The sequence below is a fragment of the Tamandua tetradactyla genome, chromosome 4 (assembly GCF_023851605.1).
Source record: "Tamandua tetradactyla isolate mTamTet1 chromosome 4, mTamTet1.pri, whole genome shotgun sequence".
In the NCBI taxonomy this organism is placed as follows: domain Eukaryota; kingdom Metazoa; phylum Chordata; class Mammalia; order Pilosa; family Myrmecophagidae; genus Tamandua; species Tamandua tetradactyla.
In genome coordinates, this window is record NC_135330.1 from 11,745,925 (window position 1) to 11,767,080 (window position 21,156).

A 21,156-nucleotide genomic window follows, 5' to 3' on the forward strand; every position below is an offset into this window, starting at 1 on the left:
TCTTATTCCTTCCCAGGTCAGCTTCATTCATATATCTAATTGAAGTCTGATCACTTTTTCAGTGTTTTTAACAGTTGGTATATGGGGTAATACTGACTTTCATAGCTGTAGAACTCTACCTCTGAGTCTCAGGGTCACACAAATACCCAAAGTTCCAGGGAATGACCATGTTATACACAAAGAGCTCAGCATCTCAGAATTTAGAAATAACAGTTACAACTCTGAAATAGACATGACATCTGTAAGAGCTTACAATCTAAGAGCCTTTGTAATATACTTTCACCTGTTAGCCTATGCTTTGGAATTTAATTCTCAGAGTTTGCATATGATTGTCAGTCTGTATGAATGAGGCATAAAATTTGTTGTTTTGCTTCTGGCTTATTTCATTCACCATGCTGTCCTCAAGGTTCATTCACATAGTTGCATTCCTCACAACTTCATTCATTCTTGCAGTTACTCAATAGTCTATTGTATATATACATCACAGCTCCCCCTTCTATTCCTCAGTAAACATAGCCTCATGAAGGTCTTAATCTTATTACTGAAGGCTTTATAAGGAAGGAAGAGAAGAGAAAGTCAGAGGGAGCAGCCAGAAGCTGAAAATTGTAACGGAGCCCAGAAGAGAAGAGAGAATCCAAGAGAGGCTGCCATATGCATTTCCACATCACAGAAAAGCCATGGAGTACGGGGCACTGGCAGCTAGTCCCCAAAGCTACAGTGTTTTAGGTGAAAGCATTACCTTGATAACACCTTGATTTTGAACTTCTACCCCATGGCATGGCATTTGCTTTAGAATCCAGGAACTTTAAGGAGACATAGTTTTGAGAAATGCTATTAACCAACATAACCTAGTTTATATTGAGAAAACACTTCACCCAACAACAACAGAACACACATTCATTTCAGGTGGGTAAGGAACATTCATGAAGATAGAACAAATGCAGAGTTAATCTTCATGTTCATATGGAATTGGAAAGGCCCCAAATAGAAAAAACAGTATTGAAAAATTATGAAGCTGGAGGACTCACACTTCCTGATTTTGAAACTTAATACAAAGCTACAACAATCAAGCAGTGTCAATCCTGGCATAATGAAAGATATGTAGACCAATAAAATAGAATTGAAAGTCCAGAAAAAGACCCACGCCTAAGGCCTGCACATTATTTATTTATTTGAAACATTTTTTGAAATTGTTTCAAACATACATGCCAGTTGTGAGCATAAAACAAAACCCATATGGAGAACTCCAATTTACTCCCAATTCAGAAACCAAGTTCCACCAACTTTTAAAATTTTGTCACACCTGCTGTATCATTCTATTTGCATCTATCCTATTGAATTGGTTGTCTCCACTGCTTGCAAATATATCAGAAATTCCTCAGATGGGGAAATTTAATATTTCCTCCTTTCTCCCCACACCCCCAAGAGGACCTTGCAAATAGTATTTTAATTCTCTGTAAAACTTACTCTGGGATATGTTGGGGCATCATATTAACCTGTCCACAGCAAGAAGATCTCATGCCCTACTCAAGATTCCATGTAATTATTCTCCCTTAATTTTTTTTTTTTTTCTGCATGGGCAGGCACCGGGAATCAAACTCTGGTCTCTGGCATTCTCCCTTACTTTTGATGAACAACTTTGCTGGATAAAGAATTCTTGGCTTGCAATTTTTCTCTTTCAGAATCTTAAATGTATCCTATGACTGCCTTCTCACCTCCATGGTGCCCACTGAGTAGTCAGCACTTAGTCTTATGTGGCTTCCCTTGTATGTGGTAACTTTCCTCTTGCTGCTTTCAGGACTCTCACCTCTATATCATTTGAAAGTCTGATTAATATGAGTCTTGGAGTTGGTTTATTTGGATTTATTCTATTCGAAGTTTTTTTTTCTTGGCTTCTTTGATTTGCATATTTATGTCTTTCATAAGGATTGATAAGTTTTTCCCAATTATCTCCTCAAATAATCTTCCTAGCCCTTTACTCTTCTCCTTCTGTTACATCAGGGATTCTTATATTTGTGTACTTCATGCTGTCAATGATTTTCCTAAGATCCAATTCAAAGGTTTCCATCTTTTCCCCATTTTTTCTTTAGTCCCTTCAAATTCAGTTACCCTCTCATTCAAGTTGTACTCTTCTGCCTCCTCAAATCTGCTGTTGTGTGACTCTAGTATATTTTTAATTTGATTTATAGTATCTTTCATTTCCATAAGATCAACTATTTTTCTATTTATTCTTTCAAATTCTTCTTTACGCTCTTTTATTATCTTCTTGATATCTTTTATGTCTTTAGCCACCCCACTGAATTTATTTAGGATATTTATATGTACAACTCTGAGTCATTGTCCCAAATTTTGTGTTTTTTCAGCTTTGTAATTTGGCCATTTGGCTAGACCATATCTTCTTGCATCTTCATGTGCTTTGTAATTTTCTGTTGTTTCTTAGCCATTTGATTATCTTGAAAAGATTATTTTGAAAGTTGGTTTACTTCACTCACCTAAGATTTTGTAGTTGTTTGGATTTGCATTGAAGGTATCCTTTGGCACTTGGTTTGTTAGTAATTTCCGGCCAAACCAGGGCTGATGACTGCCATGGGAGATCAAGTCTATTTTGAAATCTGTTGAAGACTGGTTAGAAAAGCACTTTGGAAGAATGCACTTTCCCCATCTTCCAAGAAGTTGACACTCTCGGGCCACCTCTTCCCCTCAAGTATGCTGCCTCTTTTTGCTTAAAGTCGCCTGCTGGGCAGGGTCCAGACCAGTTGAGAATCCAGTCTATGCAGCAGGTCTCCATGCATACTGAAAGCCACTAACCTTGGAGGTGGGAGGTGCGTACTGTGCACCTCTGTTGAGAATCTGCTTGTGGGCATTACGGATCTGGTGATTCCCAGCCCCCAAGTGGAATGACCTCAGGCTGTGGGACAGAGAGGTTCACTTTCCGCAGTTCACAGCCAGCCTGGGGATTCATGGCTTTGGTTGATACACTAGATCCAGACTGGCCATGGAACCATAGGCAGCCAGAGTGGGGAAACCACTCTTGGCACTGCAGTGTGGCTTTTTTCCATGTCCCTGCCTTTCTGCTTGTGCTTGTCATGAGCACCCCAGACCTCTGTAGAGAAAAGATACAGGCAGCATTACACAGAGAGTTTCTACAGCTGGCTGATTGTCAGATCAGCATGCTCTGCAAACTCTTTCTTCCCAAGGGGAGGGCCCTCTATCCTACCCCAAAACTAGGCACATGCAGTGGCCTGCCTTAGGGTTGGGGGGGAGGTAGGCACTGGGTACTGCAGAAAGATCTCTGTGTGGGGATAAAACAAGTCTGTTGGTTCCTGGGCTCCCACACAGAAGGTTAGGGCTGTGGGACTGAGATGGCTTCTTCACTGGCTGTGGAGGTGAGAGTGCATGGTGGATGACTCCTCAAGCATTTGCTGCAGCCTGTGTGTAGCAGCCAGCCCCAGGTGTCCTCAGAATTGAATAAACTCACCCCATGCTTCCAGTTCTTCACATTTTTACCCAGAACTTCCCTATATAAGGTAGAAGTCCCTCTTTGGTCATTTAAACCCTGGAACAGCTGTCCCAGTCACTTTCTGCCTTTTCTCCCTTTTTTCCATTGTGGAAAGCATACTCTGCCATCTTCCCAAAAGTCTTGTTATTTTAATTCTTGAAGGTCAGCTTATAATTCATATTCTGTTTCAGATATATTTACCACCATGGGGTTAGCCTCTTCCAAGAATAATATATTATGACTTCATCTATTCTTGCCCCCAAATGGCCAGTTTTCTGGAAATTTAATGAAACAACTGCATGGAGAAGTGACTCAATAAAGTGTGGGTATTAAACTTGATTAGATGGAGACATGTCTTCACCCATTCTGCATGGGTCTTGGTTAGTTTACTGGAATTCTATAAATGAGGAGACTCCAAGAGAGCAGAGAATGGGGACAGCCATGAGAAAGTTGCAGCAGAATGCAACAGAACCACAAAGCAGAGAGTACACCAGCCAATGACTTTTGGAGATAAGGAAGGGAAATGCCTCCCGGGGAGACTGATGAAACAAGAAGTCAGAATAGAAAGCTAGCAGACTTTGCTATGTGCCCTTCCAGCCTAAAAAGAGACCCTGAACATCATCTACCTTCTTGAACCAAGGTATTTTTCCCCGGGTGCCTTAGATTGGACATTTCTATAGACTCGTCATAATTGAGATATTTTCTCGGCCTTAGAACTGTAAACTAGCAACTTATTAATTTCCCCTTTTTAAGAGCCATTCCGTTTCTGGTATATTGCATTCTGGCAGCTAGCAAACTACAACAATCTTCTAACAGCTTCCCATGGATACCCTCTGTTGGACTTTCACTTTGCTTATCAAGGATTCCAGTTATCCATATTAAAGCCCAACCTCATTCTATTGGGCCACACCTTAACTGAAGTAACATCCTCAACAGAACCTACTTACAATGGGTCTACATTCACAGGACCAGAGGTTGGGAAACAGAAACACCTTCTGTCATGATTCAATCTCACACAGGGGCTAAGTTTCATTTTCCTCATCTAGATATGAAATTTTTGCACCAGTTATTGGAAGGTCTGTTGTATTCCCATTTCCCTGCATGGTTGTATTTTTCATAAAACAACTGCCTATATGTACATAGGAGCCCTCTCTTTGATTCCATTGTTTTATCTATTTCTACGAATTCCACACTGCAGCTATATAATGAGTTCTGATATCTAGCAGAACAAATCATCTTATCTTTTTCTTCTTCAAGGGTGACTTGGCTCTTTTTGAGACTATATGTACTTTAAAATAACCCTACAGTTAAATAAATAAATAAATAAATAAATAAATAAATAAATAAATAAATAAATAAATAAATAAAAAAAAAAAACAGCACACAAAAAATAAAAAATAAAAAAAAAACAGTTGAATATTTCACTGGGATTCCTTTGAGTCTTAGTTTGGGAAGAATGGACATCTCTACAATATTGAGTCCTCTAATCCATGAACTGGTTTATCTAATTCTTTAAAAATCACTTTAATAATGCTTTATAGTTTTCTGTGTGAAGGTTTTTCTGATCCTAAATTTTTTCCCTAGGGATTTTTTTATTTTTGAAGCTTTTAAAAATTATATCCTTAAAAATCATATTTAAGTTTTTACTATTCATTTATAAGATTAAATTGACTGTTTTATGAACCATGCACCTGGGAACATAGCTAAATTTGTTTCTTAATTGTATAAATTTAGCTGCAGATTCTTTTGGTTTTTCAAAGATATACAATCAAATATATTTAGAGAAATAATATTTTTCCTTCATAATTGTGTGCATTTTATTTCTTTTCCTTTCTTACCAAACTGACTAAATATCTAGAAAAATGTGGAATAGTTATTGTCTTATTTGTGACTGAACCTGGAACAATGTAAATGTTTCCCTGTTAAGTAGGAAGTTCACTAAAGATTTTTCTGCAGAACACTTTCATCAGATTAAAGAACGTCTCTTCAATTCCTAGTACACTAAGAGATTTTGTCTTCTATGAATGTATATTAAATTTTATCAAATGCTTTTTCAAATGATTAATCTCTTATCCTATTAATATCGTAAATTGCATTGACTAATGTTCAAATGTGCCATCCTTGCATTTCTGGACTAAACACAACATGAATATTTATATATAAATACATAGTTTGCTAATATTGTGCTTAAGAATTTTGCGTTTGCATTCATGAGAAGAATTTCAAGTCTCGGTTTCTAGATTACACTTGCCAATAAAATGAGTTCTGCAGTGCCCACTATTATGGAAGAAGTTTTGCAAGGTTAACATAAATTTCATTTAAAAAATTTGGCAGAATCAACCTGTGACAGTAAATGCCCTGGAGTTGTTTTTATTCGAAATATATTAAATCCTAACTTTTTTCCCTAGGGATTTTTTTATTTTTGAAGCTTTTAAAAATTATATCCTTAAAAATCATATTTAAGTTTTTACTATTCATTTATAAGATTAAATTGACTGTTTTATGAACCATGCACCTGGGAACATAGCTAAATTTGTTTCTTAATTGTATAAATTTAGCTGCAGATTCTTTTGGTTTTTCAGAGATATACAATCAAATATATTTAGAGAAATAATATTTTTCCTTCATAATTGTGTGCATTTTATTTCTTTTCCTTTCTTACCAAACTGACTAAATATCTAGAAAAATGTGGAATAGTTATTGTCTTATTTGTGACTGAACCTGGAACAATGTAAATGTTTCCCTGTTAAGTAGGAAGTTCACTAAAGATTTTTCTGCAGAACACTTTCATCAGATTAAAGAACGTCTCTCTGAAAATGAAATACCCATTTTCTAGGAATGTGCCCACTTGATCTAAGTTCTCAAATGCATGTGCAAAAAGTGATTCACAATGTTCTCTCATATTTTGTCTAGCTGATCTGAGAAATATACAAATTTGTTATACCTGTCGCTGTTTATTTGTGCCCCTCTCTTTATTTGTTCCTCAATATCATTAGAGAATAATATAATTTATTATAATTTCAATGCTCCAACCTTTAACATCTTAATCTTCTCAATTATAGATTATTATTAAATTTTTGCTCTAAGCATTTTAATTCCTTCTTTACAATATTATTCTGTTCTTTTGGTTATTTTTTTTATAAATTTTTGAGCTGTATGCTTAGTGTATTCATTTTGAGTGTATGAACATTTAAAGTTATGTTTTGAAGGCTATGTATTTCCATCTAAACATGAAAAGTTGTCTCTCAGGAGCTTTACCTTGTTATCATTTCACCTCTTCTGGTTCAAATAATTTTTTCTAATGTACATGATGTGGTGGTTTTGACCTATATTTACCTTAAAAATATATGTCCTTAAACTTAATCCATTTCTGTGGGTATGACACCTTTCTAAGAAGTTTTTCTATTTTTTAAAAATATAACAACATACAAACACATTCCTACCATATGATCATTTCATTCTTGGTATATAATCAATATCTCACCATATCATCACATAGTTGTATATTCATCACCATGATCATTTCTTAGAACATTTGCACCAATTCAGAAAATGAAATAAAAAGAAAAAAGTAAAAAACTCCAAGAAGTTCTTTTGTTGAGGTTGTTTCAGCTAAGTTGTGGCTATCTCAATCAGGAAGCCCAAAATTTCTTATTGATTATGTAAAGAATTACTTTTTGTGTTTATCTGGTTTCCTTCTTTATACTTTCATGCTCTTCCAAAATTTTCTGAAAGCATGTTTCTTCATCAGATCTCTCAATATCATGACTTAGGTCTCTAAGATTTACTTTAAATTAAACTTAGAGAAAATAGGGATTATTTCCAGCTCTCATCCATGGATTCCCACAGGCATGAGACGGGTAGGCTATAGTGTCCTGTACATTCCTTTAATCTATGTTCCAAGATATCTTGTTCACACAGATTTAGTGTTTGACATTCAAAGGAAGGCCACGATCAAGAACTTAGTGTTATTAAAAATACTTAGCAATCAATTTGGCGTGAACACTTAAAAATTAATCTCAATACAGGTGTGCATAAATAGATAGTTGGCAGATACCAATGGTGTCATTCCTATCAGAAATGGATTCTTTCCTAAAAGATGAAACCCAATGTTTCATAATCTTTCCTGGATTAATTCCTCAACCTTTACATCTTTAGATGTTTTTAAATATCTCTGAGTGCAATGGTCATCTATATGTTTATTTCCTTCCACACTCTGTTTTCCTATTCCCTGAAATGTCGAGGACATTCAGAGTTGCTTGGCATAAGCCTACTATCTGAGATGAAAACAGACGTATTGGACTAGGTCCCTAACATGCTACATAAATGCTTTTGGTAGCTGAGGTCCCAGATTCAGATACTTGCTCTCCAAATCGAATTTCTGCTAAAAGGCAAATGGTGTAGGCTTCCCTAGAGGTCATATGGTAGCCACACTGGCTCCTGGGGACATTCCAGTATCCGTTAAATCAGCAGCATCAAACAATGATCATGTATCCAAAGTAACCATCTTTCCAAGCAGCTTTCTGAGAGCATTCTTCATGTCCTTATTCCTGAGGGTGAAAATGAGAGGGCTGAGGAAAGGGGTAAGGACAGTGTAAGGGATAGCTATGAGTGTGTCATCTCCTCCCGAGGCTTCTGGCTTCATGTAGACGATAGCTGGAAAACCAAAATGGATGATGACTACTGTGAGGTGAGAGGCACAGGTGGAAAATGCCTTCCGCTTACCCTCAGCTGAAGGGATCCTGAGGACAGTGGAAAGAATGAAGATGTAAGTGAAGATGATGAGCATAAAGGTACCCAGCAAACCTGACACTGCAAGCATTGTTACAATGAGTTCTATGAAGTCTCTGTCTAGACAGGACAACTTCACAACTGCCCGCATATGGCAGAAAAAGTGTTTCACAAGGTTAGGATTACAGAAATAGCCTCTGAATATCAGTGAAGTCTGTATCAGAGAGATAAAGAAGCCTGCAGCCCAAGCAGAGGCCACAAGTTGTCCACATACCATGTTGGTCATAAGCAAAGGATACCTAAGAGGGTTGCAGATGGCCAGGAACCGATCATATCCCATCAACGTGAGAATGACACAGTTGGTGCCACCAAGTCCCAAGAAGAAACACATCTGCAAGCCACAGCCTACAACTGAAATGCTTCTGTCCTTGGCCAGAAGATCTGCCAGCATCTTGGGAATGATGGTCACAGTGTAGCAGGTCTCAGAGAATGAGAGTGCGCTGAGAAAGAGGTACATAGGGGTGTGGAGGGCTCTGTCCACCCAAGTTAGACCCATGATGGCCACATTACCCATGAGGGTGAAAAGGTAGAGGCAAAGGAAGACCACAAAGATGAATATCTGTATATCTGGATAAACAGAAAAGCCAACAAGGATGAATTCCTTCAGGATTGTCCGGTTGATCCACATTGTTTGAATGTCTGAAATCTGAAAGAAACAACAGATGAGTATTTCTAGAGTTATAAAATCACTAATTGCTGTTTGAATAAGACAAGGAAAGAGAGTGTCCAAATACCAGGTGTTTTGTTACTTTTTTTTTTCATTTAGTTTAGCAAAGCACCATGTTTATAAAGGTCACGTCCTTTCTCATTCATTTGTTTATTCAGCAACCAATTACTAATCACCGAATATATATCATGAAGGCCTGTTCTGGCCAATATTTTAAATGATTTTTTGGCTTATTATTATGCAATATAGGAAATACCCCTGAGTTGAGGCCTAGATAAGTGAGATTCTGTTACATTAAGTAAGGCAGATATATCTCAGTTCCTGAACACTGAAAGATTATGGAGTCAGGATTCAACACAGCAACTTTCCCACAGAGCACAGTTTGGGTGATGTTCAGTGTTAATTTCCTAGTCATTTTAATACTCATTTGGGACTAAGGATTACAATTGTTGGAGCTACCTAAAGCCACTACTTTTCTGAGAGAAGACATTGAGTTCCTGAAATACTAAAGGAATGTAAAGAAGAATATACTCCATTATTTCTACTTTCAGTGTTAGGAAGGATAATATAATCCCTCTGCAAGCTCAGAACTAATACCGATTAGGGTGTGTGGATGATGTCACCAGCACATTTATGCAAGCATAGTGAAGACAGCAATTGACATTTTGCACATTTTTTCAATTCCAAGCTCATTGTACTATAAACTGAGTGCTTCAAAAATTCTACATCTGATTTAATCTTCATCATTTTATGGTTTATACAATTACTCTATTCCTTGTTCTTATGTTTAACACATTCAATCAGGCACATACGACATTGAGCTGTTGTTTACTGCCTCACATGCCAAGACAGTAAATACTTGTATGAATACTTTTCTACATTTTTGCCATACTTTTACAAATGTTTGTTAATTTTGTGCTTCACAGCATGACCGAGAATTGCATAGGATTGCCAAGAAGCATGTAGAATATATTTGATTGTTTTATTTATTTTAGAAATAAGATAATTATAGTAGGAAGTGTCACATTTGAAACTTGAACCAAACTGCTTTGACTTTAATTTTATAGTTGTTCCATTTGTTAAAGTTCCCTTCTTAAAGAAAGAGACTATGGTGTCAGATATTTCTGTTTCCCAGTGCAGCAATGTACAGTACTGGAAGAAGGTAATAATGTCCAATATATAGTGGGTGGATGCGGTAATCATAAACAATGATGCTTAATCTATAAACTATTTCTACTTTACTTTGTTATTCAGCACTCAGAGCATGTGAATCTTGGGTGTTAGAGATCGATAGCTTTTGCACTCTAATTAGTTTGGGTCCCGGCTGAAGTTAAGCATCCCCACAGCTGAATCTAGCTCGTCACTGGGAGCCAGAAGCAGAAGGGAGGAAATGCTCTAAATTATAAATGGCTTCATGAATAATTCAAAATGTATATGGGCTTTACCTCATAAGTCCACTTAGAATATTTTGGCTTCTTAGACGTGATAGGTGAGACACTGATTAATAGCCTAATACTTCTGACCTCATATTTCCTTTTCAATCAACCCATCTCTTTTCTAATTTCCCTCTCACTATCTCTATATCTTCCTATGTATGAATAATCATCTCCCATTGATAGGAGTAAAGTAATTCTCTGTCCTTTTGTCTAAATGTATGTTTGGGTGACAATGTTGAACATCCCCATGAGAACTTTTAACATGTCTCTTTCATATTTAAATCCACACTTGCATGTCATTGTACCTCTTTCTGCTACAATTAGCCTTCTCCTGCCATCCTAGACTGTTTCTGATGAGATCCTCTCTCTCTTGAAAAAACTAGGGCTCCATACACTTCCCTCTTACTTATCCCTTTTCTCCTGCCATTGTGAAAAATTCCTCCCATCACACACTAAAGCTTTTAAGATTTCGTGACTCTTCACAAACATTCTATGAGAAAGATTTTATGTGGCTTCTAGAACTGAAATATTAACTAACTACCCTGAAAGAGAGGCAAAGGAATATATTGTTAAAATGAGAACTAGGACTTAGTCTCTTCAGTACAATCTCTACCTTTTGCTAGCATACTACCTGTAGAAGAGTCTGATTTCACAGAACCTGCACTATCCTCTCCAACACAGTTGTGATGGGATTTCATAGCCACTATAAAAATTATGAAAGATTTGGGAAACGCAAAGATCCGGCAATACAAATTTGAAAAAGTTTTTTTACTTATACAGTTTTTGTCCTTAATTATACTTAAATAACCAGTTATACTTAAATAATCAGCAGTTGAGTGCAAATGTCATAATCCAGCTTTCTTCTGGTGCGCTTTGAATTTTGTGTGTGTATGGAGGGGTTACACCTAACCACCCTCCACTATCTCTAAAACTGTCCTTTATAACCAAATGTGTCATACTTAAAAAATACACACTCACAAACATCAAAGATAGATTAGGATTTGATTTGAAGAAAGTATGTATTATTAATCCAATTATACTTTTTTTGTATAACAACAACTTATTTATGAGTAGAAGGCACCCAGATCATTTAGAATATTTTCCTACCTTGTGTATTTTGTCAGGGCTCCAAAGCCAGTTCACTGTCATGGTAATATTTTTCCAAAATACAGTCTTCAATTTGTTAGAAGCATGTTTTATTCTCCAGTCAAATGAGGTAAGATTGACTTGCTATGAAAGCACGGGACTAAAAGTCTGAATTCTTAGTTTTTTTTCCATTAGTTTAGTGACAGTGAGAAAGTTCCTAAATTTTGTGTACCTGAGTTTCCCCAGCAGGAAAGTGAGAAAAAAGTTCTGAGTTTATACAAGCTTCAGTTTTCTATGGCTCTAGAGTTCTATGGCATGATTTGTGAGTCTGGGCCATAAGTGCTGAGATTAGGCCCTACCACTCACTAAATAACAATGGTTTATCGCATTTCCTAGTACCAGTTTAGATTTATTGTCTTTTTTTTTTGTCATCGGGGCTTGATGTTACTCAGCTCTAGAGGTTTGCCTCTGGTTATGAGACCCTATGGGATTTCTCTTTCCTTCTTTTCAGAGGGAGAAGTGAACTTTCTCATGCAAGTTTGTAATTTGTTCTCATTAGTTGCAGGGCTCTATGGAACAGGTGACTTGTAAAACCATTCCAGGAATCTTTGGGGATTTCAAACTTTCAGAGTTATGCTGCCCATGAATAAAACCATAGGCTACTTCATAACTTATGTTTTGGCAGTGAAAATGTCACAATGTTATAGGTAAACACTGGGTTACATATAATAGACTGCTCTTCTTGTGAATTTCTTAAGTCATAATTTAAATTTTGAATAAAAAATTGTGACAACTAGTGTTGTGGTACTAAATGTACATAAAGAAAACAGTTGAAATAATTATGCCTAAAAAATGGAAAGGCAAAGATGTCTAAATGAAAGTAAACTTTCAATAGTTCACTTAAACTAACAAAATGTCTATATCAGTAGGTTGTAACAAGTTACATATGTATATTGAAATACATATGGTAACCACAAAGATAAAATATATACTCTAAATTAGTATAAATAAAATGAGATGCTGTCTCAAAATATGTTAAAGAAACTCTTTCAGGAAAGTAGCAACAAAAAATTAGAGTACTGAGAAATAGGAACTGAACAGAAAATAAATAATAAAATGACACATTTAAGCACTAACATATCAATAATTACCTTAAATGTAAAAAGTCTAAGTGTACCAGTAAAGAGATAGTAATTGGCAGAGTAAAAAAAACTTGACGTAACTATACACTATCTACAAGAAACTCAGTGTAAGCATAACAAAATAGCTTGAATGCAAAACATACATATATATATATATATAAAGGTTAAGAGATGTATCATGGTAACTGTGCTAGTTTGAAAGTATTGTGTACCCCAGAAAAACCATGTTCTTTTCTTTGATCCAGTCTTGAGGGGACAGCTATGTTTCTTTTAATCCTGATTCAATATAGTGGGGTGGAAACATGGGATTGTTTCCAAAGAGATTGACCCACTCAATTGAGGGTGTGACTTTTGATTGGATTACTTCCATAGAGATGTAATACAATTGATAGTGGGTGTGGATTTTTTATTAGATGGAGATGTGACTCCACCCATTCAAGTTGGGTCTTGATTAGTTTGCTGGGGTCCTTTCAAGTGGGAGACATTTTGGAGAAAACACAGTTGCTTCAGAGCTGACATGACACAGACATTTAGAGATGCTTGGACTGTTGACAGAGACAGCAGATGCCTAGAAATGAATGTTTGGAGATACAAAGCCCAGCAGATGTGCCTTGCCATGGGATGCTAAGCAAACCAGAACCCAGAACTGTGTCCCAGAGGAATGAAGTGAGGCCCACAGTTGCTTGGAGAGGAAACCTCGGGCATCAGAAACCGGAAGCAACAGAACTAGGAGCCAGGACCAGCAGATGCCAGCCATATAGCTTCCCATGGGACACACGTTGGCCTTTCTTGAGTCAAGGTTTCTTTCTCTAGATGCTTTAGTTTGGACATTTTTATGACTTTAGGACTGTAAACTTGTAACTTAATCTATTCCCTTTTTAAAAGCCATCCCATTTCTGGTATATTTGCATTCTGGCAGCTTTAACAAACTAAAACAAAGTAACATTAAAAATTTTCAAGTTAAGAAGTAGTAATATTAAGATAAGAAAAAGCAGACTGCATAGCAAAGAAAATCACTAGATACAAAGAAAACTATAACATAATAATGAAGGAATCAATCAACCAAGATGATATAACACTCCTAATGTCTATGCATCAAACAAAAGGGCCTTATAATACATGAAACAAGAACTGATAGAGCTAAAAGAGAACACAGAAAGATCCATTTTTATAGATAGGGACTTCAATTCCCCACTATCAGCAGCAATAAGCCTACTATACAGAAAATTAAAAGATTTAGAACAATTGAACAGAATCCTTATTCAATAGGATATAACTGATATCATTTACATTTATAGAAAACCCTACAAAACAGAATTGGAGAATATACCTTGTTTTTTTAGTGTACATGGATCATTCACCAATGTAAATAATATCCAAGTTTTTAAAGCAAATCTCAACTAATTAAAAGAAATTGAAATCATGTGGAGTATGTTCTCCAATAATAATAAGCTCAATTCAAAATCAATAACAAAAAAGATCAGAAAAAAATTTAAATATGAAAATTAAATAGCACACTGCTAAATATACATAGGTCAAAGAAGAAGTCTCAAAGTTAGTAAAAATACATATAAATCTGTATGAAAATGAAATTTCAACATATGAGTATCTCTGGGACACATTTGAGGTCATTTATAACACTGATTGGTAACATTAGGAAAGAGGAAAGTTCTCATAAAATAATTTAAATACTTTAACTGAAGAATTTAGCAAAAGAAAATATAAATACACTCAATTTTATCTATAGGCTTATTCCAATCTCTATGAAAATCCAGTCAGGGAGGGATGGCAGAGTATGACACTCTAGGCATCAGTCTCTTCATCAAAGCAAATATTGACCTGGCAGGAGCTGTTTGAATAAACCATTTTGGAACTCTGCCTAATGTGCAGCATTCATGGAAAAGCTGGAGGAAGAGGCTGGTAAATTGTGGTAAATATAACTGAATTTCATCCTCTGTGTGGTGGCAATCATCCCTATCTCTCATCCACATGCCAGGCAAAAGTGGGAAGTACTGTCTAAGAGTTTTGTACAGCACTTCAAAACTCTGTACAGCACCAGAGTCCCAGAGTGAGCTATAAGAACTGGATCCTCCAGTTTGTAGTCTGATCACTGATCACTGCTTTGGATCGGCTACTTCAGATCACTGCAGGTTCAGCTCTAATAGCAGCATTGTTCCAACCCCTTACAAGGAAAAATGGCAGATGATTCTTAGAGCAATACTTATCATTTTTCTTCATTTGACACTTTCCATTCTCCATTTGGGAGCAAAAATGTTAAGAAAAGTCTCATGTTGACAGCTCCGGGCCTCAACCACAGTAAGTCCTCCAATCCTAGAGGAATGGGAGAACTAGAGCATGAGAGTCACAACATCATAATAATCACACTGTCCAATCCTCAACAAAAAGTTATAACACATACAAAGAAACAGAAAAGATAGCCCAGTCACAGGAAAAAAATTAGCTAGAAATAATCACTGAGAAAGCTCATACTTTGAATATACTAAAGATTTTAAATAAATTGTCTTAAATCACTTCAATAAGTTAAAGAAATTCCTATACAAAGAACTAGAGTAAATTAGGAAAACATTGTCTGAATGAAATAAATAGTAGGAAACTACAATAAGGAACAAAACAAATTTTAGAATTGCAAAGTACAGTAATTGAAATGAAAAACTCATTAGAGGATTTAACCACAGATTTGAACAGGCAGAAAAAAGAATCAGTGAACACGAAGATTAGCCAATAGAAATTATCCACTGTGAGGAGCAGGAAAAAAATGAAGAGAAATGAATGGAGTCTGATGGACCTGGGGCACACCATCAAGCCCACCAGTATACACGATATTGGAGTCCCAGGAGGACCGGAAAGAGAGAAAGGGGCAGAGAAAGAATTTGAAGAAATAATGGCTGAAAACTTTCCCAGTCTGATGAAAGGCATGAATATACACATCAAAAAACCTCAGTGAACCCCACGCAAGGTAGAGTAAGAGATCTACACCAAGATACATTATAGCAAAATTGTCAAAATACAAAGATAAAGGAAGTATTTTGAAAACAGCAAGAGAAACAACTAGTCTTATACAAGGAATCCCCAATAAGAGTAACAGCATATTTCTCATTAGAAACCACTGAAGCCCAAAGACAATGGCATGGCATATTTAAAGTCCTTAAAGAAAAAAAAATAACTTCAAGAAAGAATTATATAGCCACCAAAATTATTTTTAAAAAATGAGGGAGAAATTAAAACATTTACTGATAAACATCGCGGATAGAACTCATTACCACAAGATCTGCCCTTACAAATAATTCTAAAATGAATATTTTAAGCAGAAATAAAAGGACAGTAGACAGTAACTTGAATCTATAAGAAATAATAAAAACCATTGGTAAAGGTAACTGCATCAGTAAAATAAAATCCTCTATTATTTTGACTTTTATTTGTAACTGATTTTTACCCACATGTGAATTAACAGGCAAATGGGTAAAATAACATTATAAATCTATGGTAACAGGAAGACTGTAAAAGACATAATGTAAGCCAATAACCAATTTGCCAATATAATGGGCAAAGGATGGGAATATATAGGACTTTGTATACTACTGAAACTAGGAGGATGCTAGCTAAACTGGGTTGTTATTAGTTTAAGATGTTCATTGTATTTACAAAAGTAACCAGTAAGAAAATAACTGAAAACTCTAGAGAAAAGGACAGAAGAAGGGAATCAAAACAGTTCACCATAAAAAGCAACTAATCACAAAAAAAGAAATAATGGAGTAGCTGAAGAACAAAAAAAGAAAACCATAAGATATACAGAAAAAATAGTCAAATGGTAGAAAATAATCAGTTTCTTATCAGTTATTACTTTATATGCCAATGGATCAAAATCCCCTATCTAAAGACAGAGACAGGCAGATTGGAAGAGCAACCATGATTCATCTCTATTCTATCTATAAGAGATCATTGTAGACCCAGAGACACAAAGAGTTTGAAAGTAAAATTGTGGAAATTCACATTCAAGGCAAACAGTAACCAAAAGAGAGCAAGAGTAGCTATATTATTATCAGAAATAGATTTTAAGTAAAAAAAAGATTGCAAAGACAAAGAAGGATATTGTATACTGATTCAAGTTTCAGTCCAGTAAGAAGATAGAATGATTATAAACATATGTGCACCTCACAACAAAGCCCCAAAATACATGAGTAAAAAATTGATGAAATGAAAGGATGAATAGATAATTCTACAGTAATAATAATCGGAACTTCAATACACTACTCTTAATAATTGATAGAGCATTTAAGTAGAAGATCAGTGAGGAGATAGAGACTTGAAAAATATCTATTAACCAACTAGACAAAATGGATATACACAGAATACTTAACATAATAGGAGCACTATACACAGTCTTCTCGAGTGTACATAGAACATTTTCCAGAATAGGTCACGTTAGGCCACAAACCAAATAGAATGACCCATATCTCACACCCTATACAAAAGTTAACTCAAAATGGATCAAAGATCTAAACAATTAGGTCTAAGACCATAAAACAGTTAGAGGAAAATGTAGGGAGATATCTTATGAATCTTACAATTGGAGGTGGTTTTATGGACCTTAAACCTAAAGCAAGAGCACTGAAGAAAGAAAGAAATGGGAGCTCCTCAAAATCAAACACTTTTGTGCATCAAAGAACTTCATCAAGAAAGTAGAAAGACAGCCTACACAATGGGAGACAATATTTGGAAACGACATATCAGATAAAGGTCTAGTATCCAGAATTTATAAAGAGATTGTCCAACTCAACAACAAAAAGACAGCCAACCCAATTACAAAATGGGAAAAAGACTTGAACAGACACCTCTCAGAAGAGGAAATACAAATGGCCAAAAGGCACATGAAGAGATGCTCAATGTCCCTGGCCATTAGAGAAATGCAAATCAAAACCACAATGAGATATCATCTCACACCCACCAGAATGGCCATTATCAACAAAACAGAAAATGACAAGTGTTGGAGAAGATGTGGAGAAAGAGGCACACTTATCCACTGTTGGTGGGAATGTCAAATGGTGCAACCACTGTGGAAGGCAGTTTGGCGGTTCCTCAAAAAGCTGAATATAGAATTACCATACGACCCAGCAATACCATTGCTAGGTATCTACTCAAAGGACGTAAGGGCAAAGACACAAACGGACATTTGCACACCAATGCTTATAGAAGCATCATTTACAATTGCAAAGAGATGGAAACAGCCAAAATGTCCATCAACAGACGAGTGGCTAAACAAACTGTGGTATATACATATGATGGAATATTATGCAGCTTTAAGACAGAATAAACTTACGAAGCATGTAATAACATGGATGGACCTAGAGAATATTATGCTGAGTGAGTCTAGCCAAATACTAAAGGACAAATACTGCATGGTCCCACTGATGTGAACCGACATTCGAGAATAAACTTGGAATATGTCATTGGTAACAGAGACCATCAGGAGTTAGAAATAGGGTAAGATAATGGGTAATTGGAGCTGAAGGGATACAGACTGTGCAACAGGACTGAATACAAAAACTCAAAAATGGACAGCACAATACTACCTAATTGTAATGTAATTATGTTAAAACACTGAATGAAGCTGCATCTGAGCTATAGTTTTTTTTTGTTTTTTTAATATATTTTTTGTATTTTGTATTTTTATTTTTTCTCTATATTATCATTTTATTTCTTTTTCTGTTGTCTTACTATTTCTTTTTCTAAATCGATGAAAATGTACTAAGAAATGATGACCATACATCTATGTGATGATATTAAGAATCACTGATTGCATATGTAGAATGGAATGATTTCTAAGTGTTGTGTTAGTTAATTTTTTTTAATAAAAAAAATAATATGTAAGGAGTGAAATAAGCTGTAAATGCCCATTCCAATTATGTTGGTTTTGAGTTTTGTAAAAAAAACAGTAATGTGATGCTCTTAGAGCAAGTGGAACAATAAACAGAACTAAAGAGAAATAACTCACTACATGATATTCATCTCACTGAGTTTCTCTTGCTTGTCTCTCAGAGTGCTCACTTTAAGAGAACTGGACCCCCAAGTTGTCCAGATACCAGAAGCAGCAGAAGGCCCGGCTTCTGGATGCTCAAGTATTCTCCATTTTACAAATGACAAAGGAGAATAAGAAGTTCTTGCTGCAAAAAAACAAACAAACAAAAAAAAAACAAAAAACAAATAGAGTAACAGAAGGAAAACTGGAAAATTTACAAAAACGTAGAAATTAAACAACACACTATTAATCAACCCTTGAGTAAGAACACTGTAGGGAAATTAGAAAATATCTTGAATAAACAAAAGCTAAAACACAACATATCAAAACTTATGAAATACAGCAAAGTCATTGCTCAGAAAGAAATTTATAGCTTTAGCTGCCTATAAAAAATAAGACCATAAATCAATAACCTAAGGTCACACCTAAAGAAACTACAGCAGGAAGTGCAGACTAAGTTCAATTTAGTAGAAGGAAAGAGATGATAAAGATCAGAGCAGAGATAAGTGAAATAGAGAATAAGAAACAATAGAGAAATATTTTAAAAACCTGAAAATTGTTTTTTTTAAAATATCAACAAAATTGACAAACTTTTCACCAGATTGAGAAAGAAAAAGTGAGAAATGATGCAAGTAACTAAAATCAGGAATGAAAGTAGGGATATTACTAATTGACTTTACAGAGATCAAAAGGATTTTAATAGGGAGGTTTACAAATAAGGAAACGCATGAAATGGACAAATTCTTAGAAACATACAAATCACCTAATCTTATAAAAGAAGAAACAGAAAATTTCAGCAGACCTCTAAGAAGTAAAATTATTGAATCAATGCTCATAAACCTCCCAACAGATCAGTCAGTTTCACTGCTGAATTATACCAAAAGTTTAGAGAATATTTAACACCAATCCTTTTCAAATCTTCCAAAAAATAAAAGAGGGATTACTTCCTACAACATTCTATGAGGCCAATATTATCCTGACACCAAAACCAGATAAAGATAGCACAAGGAAAGAGAATTACAAACCAATTTCATTTATCACTATGCATGCAAAAAGTCCTCTGTAAAATACTAACCAGTTGAATCCAACAGTATAGTAAAAGAATTATAAATCTTGACCAGGTGGGGTTTATTCCAGGAACGTAAGGGTGGCACATCATAAGGAAATCAAACAATGTAACATATCATATTAACAGAGTGAGGGGAAGAGCTACATGACCATCTCAACTGATGCAGAAATGGCCTATGACAGAACCCAACATCCTTTCATTTTAGGAAAATAAGGGAGCTTTCTCAACATGATAAAGGACATTTATGAAAGAAAAAAACAAACAAACAACAGAAAATATCATTTTCAATAGTGAGAGGCTGAAAGCTTTTCCCTAAAGATCAGGAACAGAACAAGAATGTCTACTGCACCCATATATAAAAATTAATCCAAATAACATTGTACAGGCAGACCTAGCCAGAGTAATCAGGCAAGAGAAAGAAATAAGAGGCATCCAAATTGGAAAGGAAGAGATCAAAGTATCCCTATTTGCAGATGGTATAATCCTGTATATAGAAAATCCCAAAGGATTCTCAGGAAAGCTATTAAAACTAATAAATTCATTCAGCAAAGGTGGAGAATACAAGACAAACATGCGGAAGTCAGTTGGGTTTCTATAAACCAGTAATAAACAATATGAAGAGGCAATCAAGAAAGCAATCCATTTGTGATAGTTTCTAAATAAATAAAAACCTAGGAATAAATTTGACCAAGGGCGTGAATGATTTGTACACTGAGAACTACAAAAGATTACTGAAAGAATTTAAAGAAGACCTAAATAGATGTAGAGACCTCCTGTTTCATGAATTGGAAGACTTAGCATTGTTAAGATGTCAATTTTGCTTATAGGAATCTACAAATTCAGCATGTTCTCTATCAAAATTCTAGCAGCCTTTTGTTTTCACAAATGGAAAAGCTGATTATTAAATTTATATGAAACTGCGAGGGGTCCAGAATACCCAAAACAGTCTTGAAAAAGAACAAATTACAAAACTTTCTACAAAGCTACAATAATTAAATGAGGGGAGTGATGGTCTGTATGGCCAAAAGAGTAAAACTGAGAGTCTAGTTGATTTTCAGCGAGGGTCTCAAGTCCATTTTATGGGGGAGGAATATTCATTTCAACAGATTCTGCTTGGACAACTAAAACTACACATGCAAAAGAATGAATGTGGATACTTACCTCTCAGTATATAAAAAAAAATTCAAAATGGATCAAACCATTCCAGTAGCCATGTTTCTTGAAGATGAATGTATAATGTATAGCTTTCACAATGTGACTGTGTGATTGTGAAAACCTTGTGTCTGATGCTCCTTTTATCTATGTATGGACAGATGAGTAAAACATATGGATTAAAAATAAATAAATAATAGGGGGAAGAAATGTTAATAAAATAATAATAGATAGATGCATGGGGGGAAATGTACCTAGTGAAAACTACGGACTTTGG

The 21,156-nt window shown here is 35.4% G+C and overlaps 1 protein-coding gene across 1 annotated transcript; it reads right to left on the reverse strand.

The window, feature by feature from the left end:
• Nucleotides 1-7,985: 7,985 nt before the first annotated feature.
• On the reverse strand, nt 7,986-8,918 carry LOC143680158 (olfactory receptor 10X1-like). The gene has a single exon (XM_077156771.1). It carries the CDS (start codon nt 8,916-8,918, stop codon nt 7,986-7,988), a length of 933 nt encoding a protein of 310 aa, XP_077012886.1.
• Between the last annotated feature and the right edge of the window lie 12,238 nt (nt 8,919-21,156).

Bases quoted from the DNA above. Each gene is read 5' to 3' on its own strand.
- LOC143680158 (XM_077156771.1), bottom strand. From the start codon at position 8,918: ATGTGGATCAACCGGACAATCCTGAAGGAATTCATCCTTGTTGGCTTT.